The 16,103-nt window shown below is 44.5% G+C and overlaps 1 protein-coding gene across 1 annotated transcript; it reads right to left on the bottom strand.

The window, feature by feature from the left end:
• Positions 1–3,108: 3,108 nt before the first annotated feature.
• CDKN2C (cyclin dependent kinase inhibitor 2C) lies at positions 3,109–9,088 on the bottom strand. Its single transcript, XM_083359633.1, has 2 exons — positions 8,760–9,088; positions 3,109–4,758 (listed from the first exon to the last, which is right to left on the bottom strand). Exons 1-2 carry the CDS (start codon positions 8,886–8,888, stop codon positions 4,378–4,380), a joined length of 510 nt encoding a protein of 169 aa, XP_083215759.1. The 5' UTR covers positions 8,889–9,088; the 3' UTR covers positions 3,109–4,377.
• Between the last annotated feature and the right edge of the window lie 7,015 nt (positions 9,089–16,103).

Raw genomic sequence — 16,103 nt, 5'->3', positions numbered from 1 at the left:
CCATTTGGCTGATACCCAGTAATATGGAAAATAACAGGACCAAGTTATGGATTTCGTCTAAAGCAGGGCTGGAGAGAAATCTCTTCCTCCTCTCTATCATTCACACGGAGCCGATATTGAGAAAAGGGTCTGTCCTGTAGTCAAGGTGATTCACAAATGCGATTTTCTTCTTTCTTAATTCCACGTGAAATCCTGGCGTCGGTTGGGCAACAGAGAAAGCAAGTTAAGAATTAATTATAAAACAGCTGTAAAATAAAATGCCAATACCTTCCTTGCCGTTCGCCTTTCTTTTTCCGTGTGCTGGGACCTCTTAGGCGAAGGCCGCCTTGGGACAGTTGCCTTTTGGCGATTCCAGAAGGAAAAGGAGCCGCTCCAGCTCCAGCTTCCCAGACACGCGCAAACGCACAGCGCCTTCTCCCTCCCCCGGCATCTTCCTCGCCGAAGGAAAACTGCCGAGGGACGGCGTTTTTGCCTCGGCGTTTCCGGCCGCTCGGCTCGGACTTCAGCGTTGGTGAGAACCCGCAAATCTCGCCCGTCCAGCGCGGCAGGTTGCACCGGCTGCGAGAGACCTCCTCGAGGCGCGGTGGGCGAGGGCGCATCCTAAATCGCTCCCGCTCCTTCCTGGCCTTGCCTGGTTCCGGGGAAGGGGCTGCTGCGAGAGCAGGCCACGCGAACCCCCACCACCCCCGGCTGACCCAGAAGGGCAAAAACAAAGAGCGCCGAAGCCCGCGGAGGAAGAAGCCAAACCAATACTGTACGATCAGACTGTTAGGGAAGGCGCGGAAATTTAAAAATGTTTGGACAGGAAGAGAAAAGGAAAAGAAACCGTAAAGGGGGAGGGACGCAGATGGGGACGGGAAGGGGAGCGCGGGGGGGGGGGAGAGAGCGAAGTAACGGTTCTGAAGCTGCCTCTCCCCCACCCGCTCGCGGCTTGGCTCTTCGGCGCGGACCCCCGCACGGCCCCAGCCTTGGCTTCGGGCACGGCGGCGGACTGGAACCTCGGACGATTCCCAGCAGGAGAGGCACGAAGCGCCGCGAAGGAAAAAACGCGGCTCAAAGGCCGGGAACAGCTCCGACATTTTGAGCACCTCGCGTCAGGGCCACGCTTCTTGCTCCCGGTCCTTGGAAGGAGTGGAGCGGGGTGGGGGTGGGGGGGAACTCCCTCTTCCACCCCAGTTTTGTCCTGGGTCTGGCTAAATGAAGAGGTAGCCGGCTCAGGATTCACACGGATTCACACAGGGGCAGAAAGCCAAATACAGAGGTCGACTCCACGGGTGGTGGTGCTTGTTCTTCTGGTGTGCGCGGGAAGCACCTCACCTGCGGCGCAGGGCATCCGGCTGAGTTTGTTGTGGCAGCCAAATTACATCTCCCGCTTCTCCGGAGGGATCGCCCAGGATCTAGCAAACATGGGTTAGGTGCCCTGGGTCGCTTTCAAATCCGCCCTCTAACTTTGTACTTCAGCAGCGAGCGCGCCATTGCTAAACCCGTTCGGGATATGGGCGTGAAAGATCTAGGACGCTGGGGACTCATCTACCTCTCTACTTCTCTTCGTCCCCTCCCGTTAGTTTCTTCTAATATGTCACCTACCTTCTTCCACGCGGGTGATTTTCAGAGGCACTCACTTCTGACGAGTAAACTGCTCCAGCTCTCCCGACCTTTACTTGGGAATAGCAAGTCTCACTGAGATGATCCTGGGATCCAAGTCTCCAAGGCGCAGTTTCCAGGGGTCAAAGAAAGCGCCCTAAAAAGTCAGTGGCACTCCGTTCCTGGTGGCGGGCAACAAGACAGTGCAGGACTGGCAAATAACAGAACAGGGCTTGGAGGAAACTGGTTATACTGAGCCATCTCCCCTTTTCTGTTCCCTGAACATGGGCAGAGTGCCAGCCGTCCCAGGGACCGAAGTGAAGTCTTCTTCCAGGTTATCGGAGTCTAGTACGGCTCACCTGCTCCACAGAAGTCAGTCTGAAGATCTTCTCAGTTGACTACAAAATGCGACTTGGGTTTACTGAGCCCGAATTGTTAAGCCGTTGTAGGCTTTGGATTTCCACCCATATTTAGTCTTGATCTGCTTCCAAGGTGGGACTAGGTGTAGAGAATCCAAATATTAGTGCTCTGAGATAATAAAAAATGTAACTTTTTGGTTTGGACAAAGCTCTAACGAAGCAGAACATGTCAGATTGAATCCTAATCTCAAATTTGCTTACCTATTAACAAATCCAAATGAAATAAGGGTGTAGCTGCCCACCTCTAAGACATTGCTCTTTAGTGATGTTGGTGCCAAGTGAAAAATAGTTAAAGAGCATGGATAAATATATGGCTTTTTGAGAAAACTTCTGTGCGATTGGTTCCCCACCTTTTGCATTATATTTAAGAGAAATCGAATTAATGTTACTTGGTTGACAATACTAAGTTCATATTAACCACATTAACTATGAAAAGGTTTTGAAAAAGAGAAAGAGCATTCTTTCCTCCTTTAGCTTGACATTGGGGAAATCATGCAAGTCATTTCTGAAACCACAGGGTTCAGATGTTTCTTCTGTGTTGACAATTTGACTAACTTTTATGAAACCTAATTATGAAACTCCATCATCTGCTAAAAGCTTGCCTATATATTTACTAGTTTTTCAAATATTAAAGCTTTTTTTAAAATTACACCCCTCATGAGGATGGGAGGGGCAGGTTCACCAGAAAGGAAATATGGATGGACGTTTTGTTTGGTTTTACAGAGAGCAAATTCCTTGGTTTGCTTTTTAATGACTGGAAAATGATATGATTGGTTTAGTTTTTAACTGGTCCTTCGGAAACTTCTTTTCGAGAAAGAAAAAGCTTCTACAATGGAGGAGAAACGCTGGATTGGTCACCCCTCTTGGAAATAACAGTCTTAAGACTTGAGTCACATAAAATATCACACTTTCTCAGGTTTTTTTCTTCATAGCAACAGTTGAAGTGGGACACACATCCCATCTTACCACACAGTTGATGCAGACAATTCTTTGTGGAGGCGAATGGCAATGAATTCTCTCCATTGCAATAAACCGAAGTTTTTAATCAGTAAACTATCAGGAGGAAAGTGAGATTATTCTAAATAATTGATAAAAGGTATAGGTTTTGTAATTTATTCCCATGCAAAATACATCTTTTTAATAGTCAGCTTTTCTACTCAGCAATCCTAGAACTCCAAGTAACAGTGCAATTCTAGCTACTGCTCAGAACTAAGCTCTATTCAGAGTTCAGTGCAGTTCAAACCCACATAGATACATAGAAAACTGCAACCTAAAAGAATCCAATTTCACATTTTTGCTTCTGAGCGTCTGTACTACACTGTTCTATAGAAATTTATGGACTCTGTAAAAGAGGCTTTGATCAAAAATCCGAAGTCTTAACAAAAATAAATGCTTATTCAGGATTAATCCTACTGGAACAAATTTGAGTAAATAGTACTAATTTGGCAGTTTAATCTGAGAAAAATCTAGAGCATTCCCAAAAATCTGATCAAGTCACTAAACATGATCTAATCTTATAAATTACTCTTTTATCTTAAACTTGTGTTTGTGCAAATAGCCAAGAAATCATATTCCCACTCTGTGTGACTTTGGACTTGATACATTCCTTCTTACTTTATTATTATATGTTATATTGAAGCTTCATTATTCAAACTATCCCAAATTGAGATTTCCTCTCTGTTCAGATACATGTGGTGAATCAACTGAACCTTTGGTCCTAAACATGTGTAACTAGAAGAAAGCCAGATTTCAGGAGAACTTCCTTCAGAAAAAGAGACGTTTAGGAGATAAGGCACGGCAATAAAAATATAAGAAAAATAACAATGAAAGCATTTTCAGTGAATCTTAAGCTTTTGTTAGCTTATCCATCTCATCAAAAGTTTGTGATTCAATTGTCCAAAAGTCTCTCTTTCCCTCCCTCTGCTCCTTCTGGCACAAAAGGTCTTTCACATATACCCTCCTTCATGCACTGTTTCGTATTATGTTAACCTCTGTTAAGCTAGGGATGGGAAATCACAGTAAGCCTTTATAGATCTTGAGAAAGAAAGTTGTCAGCAAGCACAAAAAGAGATCTTCAACATTCCCTCCCCCCCCATCCTCCCTTAAATGGAGGGTGGGGTGAGCAGCAAAAGCAAACTTTTCTTGAAAAAAAGAAAAAGAAAAAGCGTTCATAAGATGCCTCCGGGGAAAAGCTGCTACTGGAGTGGTTTCCCCCTCCCCAGGGAAAAATAACACCCCCATGTCTGCATTTGAAAAAAGACCGACCCCACCTATTTGCATATTTCGATTAAGAGAGAGAGAGAGAGAAAGAGGGGAAAGCAGAGGCGACAGGTGTACAAGCAGGCACTTTGGAGTCCGGGGTAAAGGGTGGGCTTCAGTCCCCGCTGAGGACGCCCTCTCTCCGCCTGCTGTTCTCCAGCAGTTTGGCGACGGCCTGCCTCTTGTAGAGCTTCGCCAGGTCGTAGGCGGTGGCTCCCTTCTTGTTGCGATGCTCCACCCGGCTGGCCGTGCGCTCCAGGAGGAAGGCCACGACAGCCAGGTGGCCCTCTTGGGCGGCCAAGTGCAGCGGCAGGTTGCCCTCGTTGTCCTCCACGTTGACGTCCGCTTGGAACTCCAGCAAAGTCTGCAGCGTGTCGAGGAAGCCGGCCCGGGCCGCGTCGTGCAGGACGGCGAAGCCGGTGCGGTCTTTCAGATCCGGGTCGGCGCCTCGCAGCAGCAACTGCCTGGCGATCTCCGGGTTCCCCAGCTTCACCACCTGAAGGCAGAGAACGAGGAAGAGAAACGCGAGGCAGTGGGCAAATGCGCCCCCTCCCCTTTAGGGTTGAGTTCACACGCGTGATACGTGTACCCCCCCCCCACGCTCTGGTCGGGCCTTGCCTGCAGAGCCTTTGCCTGTTTGGACTATGGAAAGAAATCTCGTGGGAAAGTTCGCGCCGGAGCCTACAACCCTAGGAAAGCGGGATGTCAACTTCTTCGGGCATCCCAGGATAGAGAATATATGGCTGGTGCCTTTGATTGGAAGGCTTTCTGAGCTGGGATATTTTGGGATGACACCAGCAGCTGCCTTCTGTATGGTCATCTCTGGCCGCTTGCTTGTTCCTCAGCGTTAATGGTGTCAGAGAGACTACCCACCACCCACTCCTACTCCTGCTTTTAAAAGCCGAATTTCAGTCTTTTCTGAGAGATACTGCAATGGAGAAGCTATAACTGCCAAAACGGTACTGCTCTGACATCCACCCTACACCAAACAGAAACAAATATTGTGAAAACAAACAAATATGATGGGAAACTATATTTCCTGTTGTGGCATGATAGAAATTAAAAAATATATATTAAGGAACAGGGTAAGGGGATGAGGTTCTTGGCTAAGGTAATAGGTATATAATGATACTGATGGTCTTGTCCTACTTTGATAGACAGTAGGTTTAAAATCCAAAGAGCCCATTTCCCACTTGTATAAAGTACGGAGGACTTAAATGACTATTTCTAATGAAAAATGTGTCCACATAAGGTGTGTAAAAACATAGTGTCTATATTGTGCCATTAGCAAATATACTTTATGTGTGAGAGATAGCTCCACTTCTCTCATTTAAGACTTGCCAGTTGCAATTGAGAACAAAACAAGCACTATCCTAAACAAAAGGGCAGATGGTGGATTTAGAATGTAATATGTTTTGCAATCCTGGATGGATCTAAAATCGTTCTTGGGGAAGGAAGTGAAAGCAAACATGGAAAACTAGTGAAATGAAAGAAGTAAGGGGGAAATTGAAGAATGCCACCATTAAAAACAAAGCTGTGTTGCTTCTGCACTTGCAAAGAACTGAAATATAATCCTATTATGGTCACATTGTAGACTAATTGTAGATTACTCAGAGAAAACATTTTAATCAATGAGTATATTTCCTGTGTCCCTTATCTGTGGACTAACCAATCAAATGGATTTATTTAATTAAAAATATATATCTTAGTAAATTCAGGTCTTACTTCCAAGGAAGTGTATATGTAGGTTTGCAGTTTTAGTTTCTTTTGGGATTGTTATGTGAATGCAAATCAATACCTCTAGGTCTATTGCTTATGTTCAGTTTGAGTAGGAAGTTTTTAAAAGCTGTTGGCTTCCCTAAACATTCCCTTTCTGTGTGGATGTTTTGCTATTATCACTTAAATACACATTTTCTTAAGACTCTCTACTGTTTGTGGTGAAAGAAAAAAAATGATATAGTAACTATAATTTTTCTTATGTTTTCAAAGCCCATCTCAGAGATCCTTGGACTTCTTTTGCTTTCTGAATATTTTAATCGTTGTGTCTTAAAAGCCACAGCCAAATATCACATACTGAAGTTTACACCCTGGTCAAGCTTTGTTACATGGAACAGCTAACTTTCAAAGATCAGGTGTTCTTTTGCTTTCAATATTTTTTCTTCAGTCCTGTTTTACCTACCCATTTATACAACAATATTGCTGTGTGCCCTTTACATTTTTTTTTTCTGGGGAGGAATGCTGTCTTCTGTTTTAGTATACAAAAAAGGAGCAGTTACAGTAAACAAAACTGGAAAATCCATAAAGCAAGAGGGAGTTATGTGAGAGAGCATATAAGACTCAGAATGTAGATCAGCAGCCACAAAGATGATAGTTTACTAGGAGATAATCTCTTCCTTGGTAATCCAATCACCTGCACTCTTGTTTACCAATTTGGAATGCAAATAGGAGTACAGTTAGCTTTTTGGGAACTAACATCAGTTATTATGTTAAAATGAACATGTATTCCTTAAATTTTTATGATTTCACCATCTATCTCCTGTTAAATTCATAATTTTGGGTAAATACTGTACAAAACTCAGGATCAGGTTCCAAAACTGTAGAAGATAAAGTTATCCATACTATACAAACTATGAGAAAAGTCTGATTTTAAACACAGTTTTAGATGTTTCTAAATGTTTTTTTTTCTGGTGTGGAATTGCTTTAACAAGGGAAGGGAACAGATAGTATGCAAAGGCCTAAGCCTAGCTGTTCTTAGCTAGATTGAGAAAGGGGGCCTTCACATAAACACCTGATTTGAAAAGGGAAAAAGGGGAAAGGGGAAAAAGAGAGGAAAAACATTCAGAGAAGAGACAGAAATAATTTAAGTGAGTGAGACCATACAAGCCAATGTGTATTTTCACTTTCTTTGGTAAGCAACATTTCGACTATCAATTCAAGTTCTATCATCCACCCACTAGATCTTTCTGGATTACACATACCGAAAATAAGAATCAGCCTTTTCTGTTGTGTTTACTTTTATTCAGAGAGGTGTGTGTGTGTGTGTGTGTGTGGCTTGCCTCAAATTATGGTTAGTGATGAAGCTGCAATGAAAAGTAGGTGGTGGAAAAGACATTCTCCCCCCCCAGTAAGCAGAGATGTATCTTGGCTTATCATGAAATGGGGGGGAGGAGGGGGCCCAGAATCATTGGTTCTTATTAAACAGTAAGAAAAAGAATTGGCAACTTAGTAAGGAGGTGGAAATTGAGGTGTACTTCTGTTTTTGTTTTTTTTTACCAAACATTGGTTCCAAACATGACCTACCTGTTATGGTACAGAAAAACCTAAAAGGATTCAAGGCATTTATGCTCCTTGCACATTAGAAAATAATTTAGGATTACTGAGCTGAATTGGAAAAGAACACCAAGAAAGGTCATATTACAGGAGGGTTTCTTTCCATTTTAAAGAGGAGATTGGGTTGCCGGAGTTTTCAGCCCTCGCCCACAGGGATCCCTCTTACAATATTTCAGAAAGTGGATCCTGTCTGTAGTTGAATCAACAAATTGCTTTTAAGGAGCCTGCTGAATATTCCATGCAGTACTTCCGACCAGATCCACAGTCTTGCATCGGAAAATCCTCCCAGATTTTCACCTACCTTTTTCTTCTTGTCTGGTTGGGCACCCTTACCTCTCCCCCCCCCTGCCCCCCTCCCCATACACACGTAACGCTTTCAGCACCGTTATCCAATGTTCTCAAAGGAAAACATCTTTCAGCGGGTGCAGGGTTTTAGTAGCTGGAAGAGCTCCAGCAGCCGCCTGTAAATCTAAACACTGGAAATGGGTGTAGACGACGTTATACCTACGGAAAGGAAATTCTCGCAGTGAAGCGATCCACCGATATATCAAAAAGCACCAGAAGGATGGTGAATAACAAAGCATTGGATTTTCGTGATCCAGCTCGCCACATTGTTTCGCCGCACATCGCAGTTATTCAGGGGCGATAGTATTATTATTATTTTTTTGCGCGGGGGGATGGGGAAACATGCTCGCCAGAATGCGAGAAAAAATAAGCCCCAACCGCCACTTTTTAGTAGTCAGACAACACGCTCCCGTCAGATACCAAAACAGATATAATCTGGATTTCAAAAAAACGAAGTGTTTACCGACCTGCTCTGAAACACGACCTAGCCCGGATTGTTCCTTTCCCTCCCCCTCTGCCTCCGCCACTTGCTTCCCTGTCTCAGAATTTATTTATTTTATTTTTTTGAAAAAAAGACGAGGAGTCTTGCAGACAAGGTTTATCCTGAGATTAGAGAAACATTAAAAACAGGTTTTGCCTCAAGTACGTCACTTTCAGGAGTTGGAACCGTGAAACTTCTAAAATATGGCAACCAACTCGCTTTTTTAAAAAATGCTGATTTTTTTTTCCTCCCCTTTTAAAAACGGTCCTTTCCCCCCCCCCTCCCCGTCAAACCAGTTCACCTAGTGGTGAACGATCGCCTCTGTCCGCCCAGATACCAACCTGCAGCGCAGTTCTCCCAAATCCATTTTGTGCATTGACGTTTATATTATTTTCCAACAAATTAGTAACTTGCGCTAGGTCCCCTCTGGCAGCTGCGGACGCCAACTCATTCGCCAAAGGTTCGGCCATTCCTTAGGGCGAATGACGATCGCCAACGAGTAGAAAACCCGGGCTCGGATTTGATTATCTTAATGGTTGTTGTTTTGAGCCGGGCATGGCCATCGGAAACTGACAGGAGCGGGGATGTTAAATCTTCTGGAGTAGACCTTCTTGTAGTAAATACTCGTAAAAAAGCTGCTTGCCAGAAGCCCGCCCCTTGGTTCACACGTCATACATACTGCTGCACCTCTAACGCGCACAACACCCGCCCCCCGCCGGACCTTGGCCGGGGCGCAGAAATTGATTCAAGCCCTTCGGCGAGCGTATCGGACACACTTGGGGAAAAAACCCAAGCCCAGTAAAGGAAGGGGAGATGGAGAAAGTAAAGAACAAGGTGGAACAAGCAGAAGAAGCGGAAGGCACAACCCACCAGTTCTGTCCAGCCGAGACCCGGGGCAGGCTTCTTGGAAAGTGGCGGGTTCCGTTGCCGAGGTTGAGGGTCGGGGCTTCTTCGTCCCCAACTAGCAGCCCCCCCTGGACCGCCAACAGGAGGAGCGAGGGGGGGTTAATCCAGTCTCGATAGCCGGGGGGGATTAACCAGCCCCGGCAGGAGAGCAGTCGCCCAGCTCCTCCGGGGGGTGCGAGGGGACTTCGGGGCTTCCATCCCGGGGCGGCGGCGGTGGACGCGCGGCAGACCCAGCAGCCGTAAGGTCGCGGTTGGTTGGGGCGGGTCGGGCTGAGCCGAGCCGGGAAAACCGGGCACAATCAGCACAGCCGAGAGGTCGCCGCATCTTTCGGCGCGCTGCTTGGTTTCGGCGCGGCTGCGGCAGCATCAAGCTTCAGCTTTGCCGTATCCCCGTTGCTGCCTTTGGACAGGCGGTTTCTCGTAGCGAGAAGGGCGGCGGCGGCGGCGGCGGCCGTTTGACAGGAGCCCGAAGGCGCAATCCCAGCCTAGCTAAAAGGCGCCAAAACAACCCTCCGAAGCTGCCGCCGCCGCCGCCGCCGGGGCCGTTCTTCTTTCCGCGCAGAGCGTCGGCAGCCGGTCCTGAGATCTTGTCTGGAGCTGAGTCAAAGTCCGTTGAATTTTTTTCTTTTTTTTCCTTTTCGGGATGCCGCCTAGAAAGCCGGTTCCTCCTCCTCCTCCTCCTCCTCCTCCTCTTCCTCCTCCAGTCCACGGTGTGCCTTCCTTCCCCTCCCCAACTTCTCCTCCTCGGGCTTTTTTTGAAAAAGGAAAAACATTTGAGCGCTCTTTGACTTGAAACACCCGCCCACATTTTAACGGCAGAGATTTAAGGAGGCGCCACGGAGTTCCCGGCAAAAGCAGGAAGGCCTGGGCGGGAGGGCGAGTCCAAGCCAACGCGCCGCCTCCTCCTCCTCCTCCTCCAACTCGCCTCTTTTTCTGCTGGGCTCTGACGATCGGTTCAGGCCGCGGAGCTTGCCGTTCGGGCTTGCTAGGCCTTTCCTCCCCACGCTGTTACCCGGCCAGGCCTGAAGAGAGAAGCTGGGGCAACGAGAGCCTATAGTTGCTATTTTAAGGAGATCGCTCCCCCGACACGCACACACACACACACACACACACACACACACACACCGCTCCGTTCTTTAACGTTAGCCTCTTTTTCAACATAGCCCGAGAGGTTTTTGGTGCCCCCTCCCCCGCTAAACCTTCCACTGCCACCTCCTGGGCGCCCTCGACAATTGTGATATTCGCAGAAGCTCCTCGTGCTCCCTCCTGGGTGCAAGACCAGCCTAGACGCACGGCACGTTTTTACTACTTTGTGGTGTGGGCGCCCGTGTGAAAGTGCGGTTATCTTTGTTGACGGGCACCGCAGGGGAGAGAGTAAAGGAGGCGGGCCGAAAGTTAAGGCTACGCGTAGGGACTGTTCCCTCTCGTGCATCGGTGATCTCTTTCCCCCCCCCCCGGAGTGGCATAGCTCCTTCGTCGGAGCTGCTTCTGTCTAGGCCAGGGGTAGGCAACCTCGGCTCTTTTATGACTCATGGACTTCAACTCCCAGAATTCCTGAGCCAGCTTAGCTGGCTCAGGAATTCTGGGAGTTGAAGTCCATGAGTCATAAAAGAGCCGAGGTTGCCTACCCCTGATCTAGGCTTTCTCGGCTCCGCTTGCCTACCTCGACCCTGGATCTGTTTGCCTCCGCCACCCCACCCACCCCGGAGCACAACGCCTCAGATTGGCAGAAAGGTTAGGTAGCCAAAAGAGAGGCTTGGCTGCAGGTTTTCTTTCTCTGGGTCTGGTTACTAAGGAGACAGCCCAGACAAGGTCACGCTGAAGGGTCAATGTCAGCTTGCTGCAACTGTAGCAAATGAAAAACTTTCTCTCCACCCCCCAACCTCCCCCCCTCCCCCCCTCACACACACACACACACACACACACATTCCCATTGCACTTATTTTGAAGCACCTTGGGGAAAGTAGGAGAAAGATTGTTGTGAGATTTTAAAATGTCACCAAGGCAAAAATCAGGAGCCTAAATACGATTGTGCGCAGGATCTAGTATTATATTCTTAAAAGGTTGAAGAGCTAACATGAAACAAATGAGTGAACGAACACTAGAGTCCATCAGTAAGTTCTGAACAGATTTTCCTCTCGGGGAAAATGTCTGGTGTCAGTAAACTTAAACCATATCTATTTTATATCATAAGAATAAATCAACTTAATACACTGAATTACTGTGTCCTTGGATTCATCCGTCTTAAGATGCGGCATTCTTTGTTTGATTTGGATTAATGGATCACATGAACATAGCTGGTGGTTTGTCAATCAAAATTGTGGTTTAATATTTAAAACCCATACCAGCAAATAATGATTTATCGAACAAACCATGGGTAAACCATGCATGTTGGGCTAGATAAGAAAAATAGATTATGAGAAATTTGCAACTACTTTTCTTATCTAGCCCATTTTTTGTGTTGTTTTTGCATATGAATGAGATGTGTGGGTCAAAACTCAGATGCAAGACAGGGCAAGAGTAAGCATATTTTTTAATATATATGTATTTATTTTTTATCCCACTTTATTATTGTTTGTAAAGAACTCAAGGTTGCAAGCATACCTAATACTCCTTCCTATTTTCCCCCCACAACAACACTTTGAGGTGGATTGGTCAAGAGAGAAAGCGATTGGCCTAAAGTCACCTAGCCAGTTTTTCATGCTTAAGTGGTACTAGGATGATATGGCTACAATTTGTGATTTTAGTGCCAACTTCTCTATTGACTCTGGTTGTTGGAAGCTACTGTAGCTGTGAAGGATGAAAATTGTGATCACATGATTGCAGGACACTGTGGTGGTTGTAAGTGCAAGGACCAATCATAACTTTACTTTTTGAGCACTGCTGTAACTTTGAACACTTGCTAAACAGGACAGAATTTAAGCAAGGACCACCTGTATTCTGTAAATATCAGTACTGTTTCAGGAATAACAAGGTATAGTTGTCACAGCTAATTTCACACATTGTACTATGCTAGGGTTATTCACTATGGTTTATTAAACAATGGCCTGTTGGCCTGTTCAGTGGTGTGGATCAAATATGACAATGATGTCAAAATCATTATGTGCATAAAGATATCAATTATGTCACAAGTTCTGATGCAAGTATATAAATAATGACATATGTCTGATTATGGCAATGACATGCCTGCTGTCATTTGTTCCCTTTGCTTATACCGCGGTCATGTTAGTGGCTGAATCACAAAGGTTGTTTTAAAAAAATACATTCATTTCTCAGTTTAGCTAACAGAATTGGCTGACACACCGAACAGTGATGTTTTACTGTAAGAGCAAATTGAATTCCCTACAGCAGGGGTGTCAAACTCAATTTCATTGAGGGCCACATCAGCATACCGGTTGCCCTCAGGGGGCCGGGTGGGTATGGCCAGGGTGGGCATGGCCTACTGGGTGGGTGTGGCTAGAGTACGTATGGCCTACTGGGTGGACATGGCCAGCTCTACATCGTTCGCATCAAGGGTGCCTATGGGGGCCTGGGCAGGAGTGGGACAGATCTGAGGGTCTCTGGCAGAAGGAGGGTTTCTGGGCCAGGGCCAAGGCAGTGGGGGCCGTTCCCTCACTGTTTCCAGGATGGCTTCGCGGGCCACATGAAACCACTTCGCGGGCCGAATCCGGCCCCCGGGCCTTGTGTTTGACATGTCTGCCCTACAGTAAGTTACTTTGCCACATTTTAGTAGAATCTCTTGAATATCCACTCATAACATAGTTTGCTAATACTAGAACTGCAAAAAAAATGTTTGTATGGTATCTACACCCCAGCTGCTTTAATCAGAATGTTGAAGGCTGCATTGTACTATAAGCTCCACATTTTTTTATCATATTCTATATTACATCACAACATGCATATACAAAAGGCAAGGCCTGCAATATGACAGTGCGATGCTGTTTTTCTTGGACTGACTAATTTGACACATGCAAACAGAATAACAGAGTTGGAAGGGACCTTGGACGCCTTCTAATCCAACCAATATAATAGTAGCAACATAGCTGGGATCAGGAGTTTTGTATTTCTGATTTAGTTGCATTAGGGCTCCTTTTCAGTACTTGTGATCTTTGAGATAAAACAGGGTAGAATTATGGTAGATTGAATTAACTTGATTGCCTGGATTCCCATAATAAACTAACCCATGAATTATCAAACTGGCCAGGTTTACACAGTACACAGCTTTAAATTAGCCAACCACATTTTAGCATATGTAACATATCGTGTGCACTTGATATTGCATCAAATTTGAGAGGAATTTTGCTGATCCTTGCCACCAACTCCATCTCTGAGGCAAAATATTATATTTTTAATCAAATTAGAATCTCAGCAGGTGGCAGCATCTTGCTGACCTTCTCTAGGTTTGGAAGTAAAGCAGGGTCAGGACTAATTAATACTTGGATCAGAAACCAGGAACAAGCTCCAGTACTCTAGTCAGAAAAATTTAAAAAATATCCAGGAAGAAACCGGGGACAACCTACTTCCTTACAGTTGCCAAAAAATGGCATATTAGTTATATCAAATGTCATCATGATATAAGCTTCATTCAATGGAATCTTTGACTTTTATCAGGAATATATAAATTGATTACATAGCAAATTCTTGAGATAATAGGAAGTAGTGTTATAGGGACAAGGAATGGTGATCAACTGCTTGTATCACTTGCAATCTTGTGTTTATCAATAGATCATATCTAGATAGCTGTGTTAAAAGATGTACAGTATAATATAGTTTATTAACTAGAAGTCACTATTTCTTGGTCTTATCTGGGACTAGGCAGTCTTAATATGTTTCTTTTTGATGGGGAGTGGGTTGTGTGTTATATATTTATCTTCTATCAGTTTCTCTTTCCATTCCTAGTCTAGTGAGATAATCTCCTGTTCTGATTGCAGAGGAATAGACAAATTTCTCCAATAGCAGTATATTAGTTATTTGTAGTAATGATTTATAATGAAACGATACATAATATTTTTCAAACATAATGTAAATCCAAACTTTTCTAACCAGTTACATGAGTCTTTTTTCTGATAGAAAGTTCAAGTAATAGTCTACATTATTCATTAAAATAATTCCAGTAATCTCTATTTTTATTGTTATTTAATTTTCTCCTGAAATGTGGAATATTTCCACATCTGAACTATGTATAATCCAGTATCTGATTCACTGATTATGCAATATTAGAGCTAAGCTTTAACTTTTTTACAAGTCCACCATATATGATAATACGTTGCATCCTTGGTGGAGCAGTGGGCTGATGCCTCCTTAAGTAACACCAGCTGCCTGCAATTAGTGCAGGTTCGCATCCCACCAGGCTCAAGGTTGACTCAGCCTTCCATCCTTCCGAGGTAGGTAAAATGAGGACCCAGATTGTTGGGGGCAATAAGCTGACTATGTAATAATGCCGCTTGGGGTGTGTGTGAAAGCCCTAACAAGCAGGCATATACATAGAATGAAGGCTACTGCTAAGCTTGTAAGCCGCCCTGAGTCTTCGGAGAAGGGCGGGATATAAATGTAATAAAAATAAAAATAAATAAATAAATAAATGCTCTAATAGTAGTTATATGGTTTAAGGCACGGGTGTCAAACTCATTGCATCACGTGACATGTCTCAACGTATCATAACTTTTTTTTTTTTGCATTGCCGGAGCTAGGGTGGGCATGGCCTCCACATGATGCAACCGCCCCTTGGGCTGGCAGTTTGACACCCCTGGTTTAAGGGATATCAGATAGGCCATAGCTTTACAATCACTCCAAGTATATGAATTCATTTTTGCTATCACATTTTTCTATGTGGGGAAAAAATACATTAGAATTTCTGTACTGTTACTGTTTGAAAACCATATTCTTATTATCATTTGTCTTTTGAGCTCTTTATATTACTCTCTTACAAGCAATGGCAATGAGACTTTGTATAAACATTGCAAAAGTTTCAACAAACAATATTCAGCATTTACATTACTGTAACTTACAAAACAATTTACATATGTATCCCTAAACACAAGTACTCATTTCACAGACTGTGGTTCCAAAAAGGTTATATAACACAAAACCATAAACAAAGGGTGTCAAACTGCCGGCCCATGGGCCGGACACGTCATCCAGAAGCCGCGCTCACCCCATTGCCTGCAATGGCAAAACTGTCGTGACGTCGCGAGTTTGACATGTCTGCCATAAACAATGGTTAATAATGTAACAATGGTTCACATTGTAGTTTAGCATGTTGTATAAATCACTCATTGTGGCTTTTTCATTGACCCAATGCGTGCTTCCTTAGAAATAAACTACTTCTATTTACCTACATACACTTTATACTGCCTGTGTTCATGATTCATTCAATGCAAATTGTGTCTGACAAATAAATGCATAGGACCAATCTATTGACACATAATTGTATAACACTGGTTAAGAGCCATGGTGGCGCAGTGGTTAGAATGCAGTACTGCAGGCTACTTTTGCTGATTCCCTGCTGCCAGCAGTTTGGCAGTTCAAGTCTTACCTGCTGAAGGTTGATTCAGCCTTCCATCCTTCCTAAGTTGGTAAAAGTGAGGACCCAGATTGTTGGGGGCAATATGCTGACTCTGTAAACCACTTAGAGAGGGCTGTAAAGCACTGTGAAGCAGTATATAAGTTTAACTACTGTTACTATTGCTAATTCTGATTAGCATCACCTCCATTTTTATTTAATGTATTTACTGAATAAGAAGGAAAACAATTTCATTTTTAGTATAGACCAAGATAGT

This window comes from Vipera ursinii (assembly GCF_947247035.1).
Source record: "Vipera ursinii genome assembly, chromosome: 3".
Classification (NCBI taxonomy): Eukaryota; Metazoa; Chordata; class Lepidosauria; order Squamata; family Viperidae; genus Vipera; species Vipera ursinii.
This window is presented reverse-complemented; position numbering and strand designations above follow the sequence as displayed.

What these genes read in the sequence shown, in the direction of transcription:
- CDKN2C (XM_083359633.1), bottom strand. Translation starts at nt 8,888, where the DNA reads ATGGCCGAACCTTTGGCGAATGAGTTGGCGTCCGCAGCTGCCAGAGGG. An exon ending in TTGGGAGAACTGCGCTGCAG is followed by an intron (nt 4,759 to 8,759) that starts GTTGGTATCTGG and finishes CTCTGCCTTCAG; the next exon opens with GTGGTGAAGCTGGGGAACCC.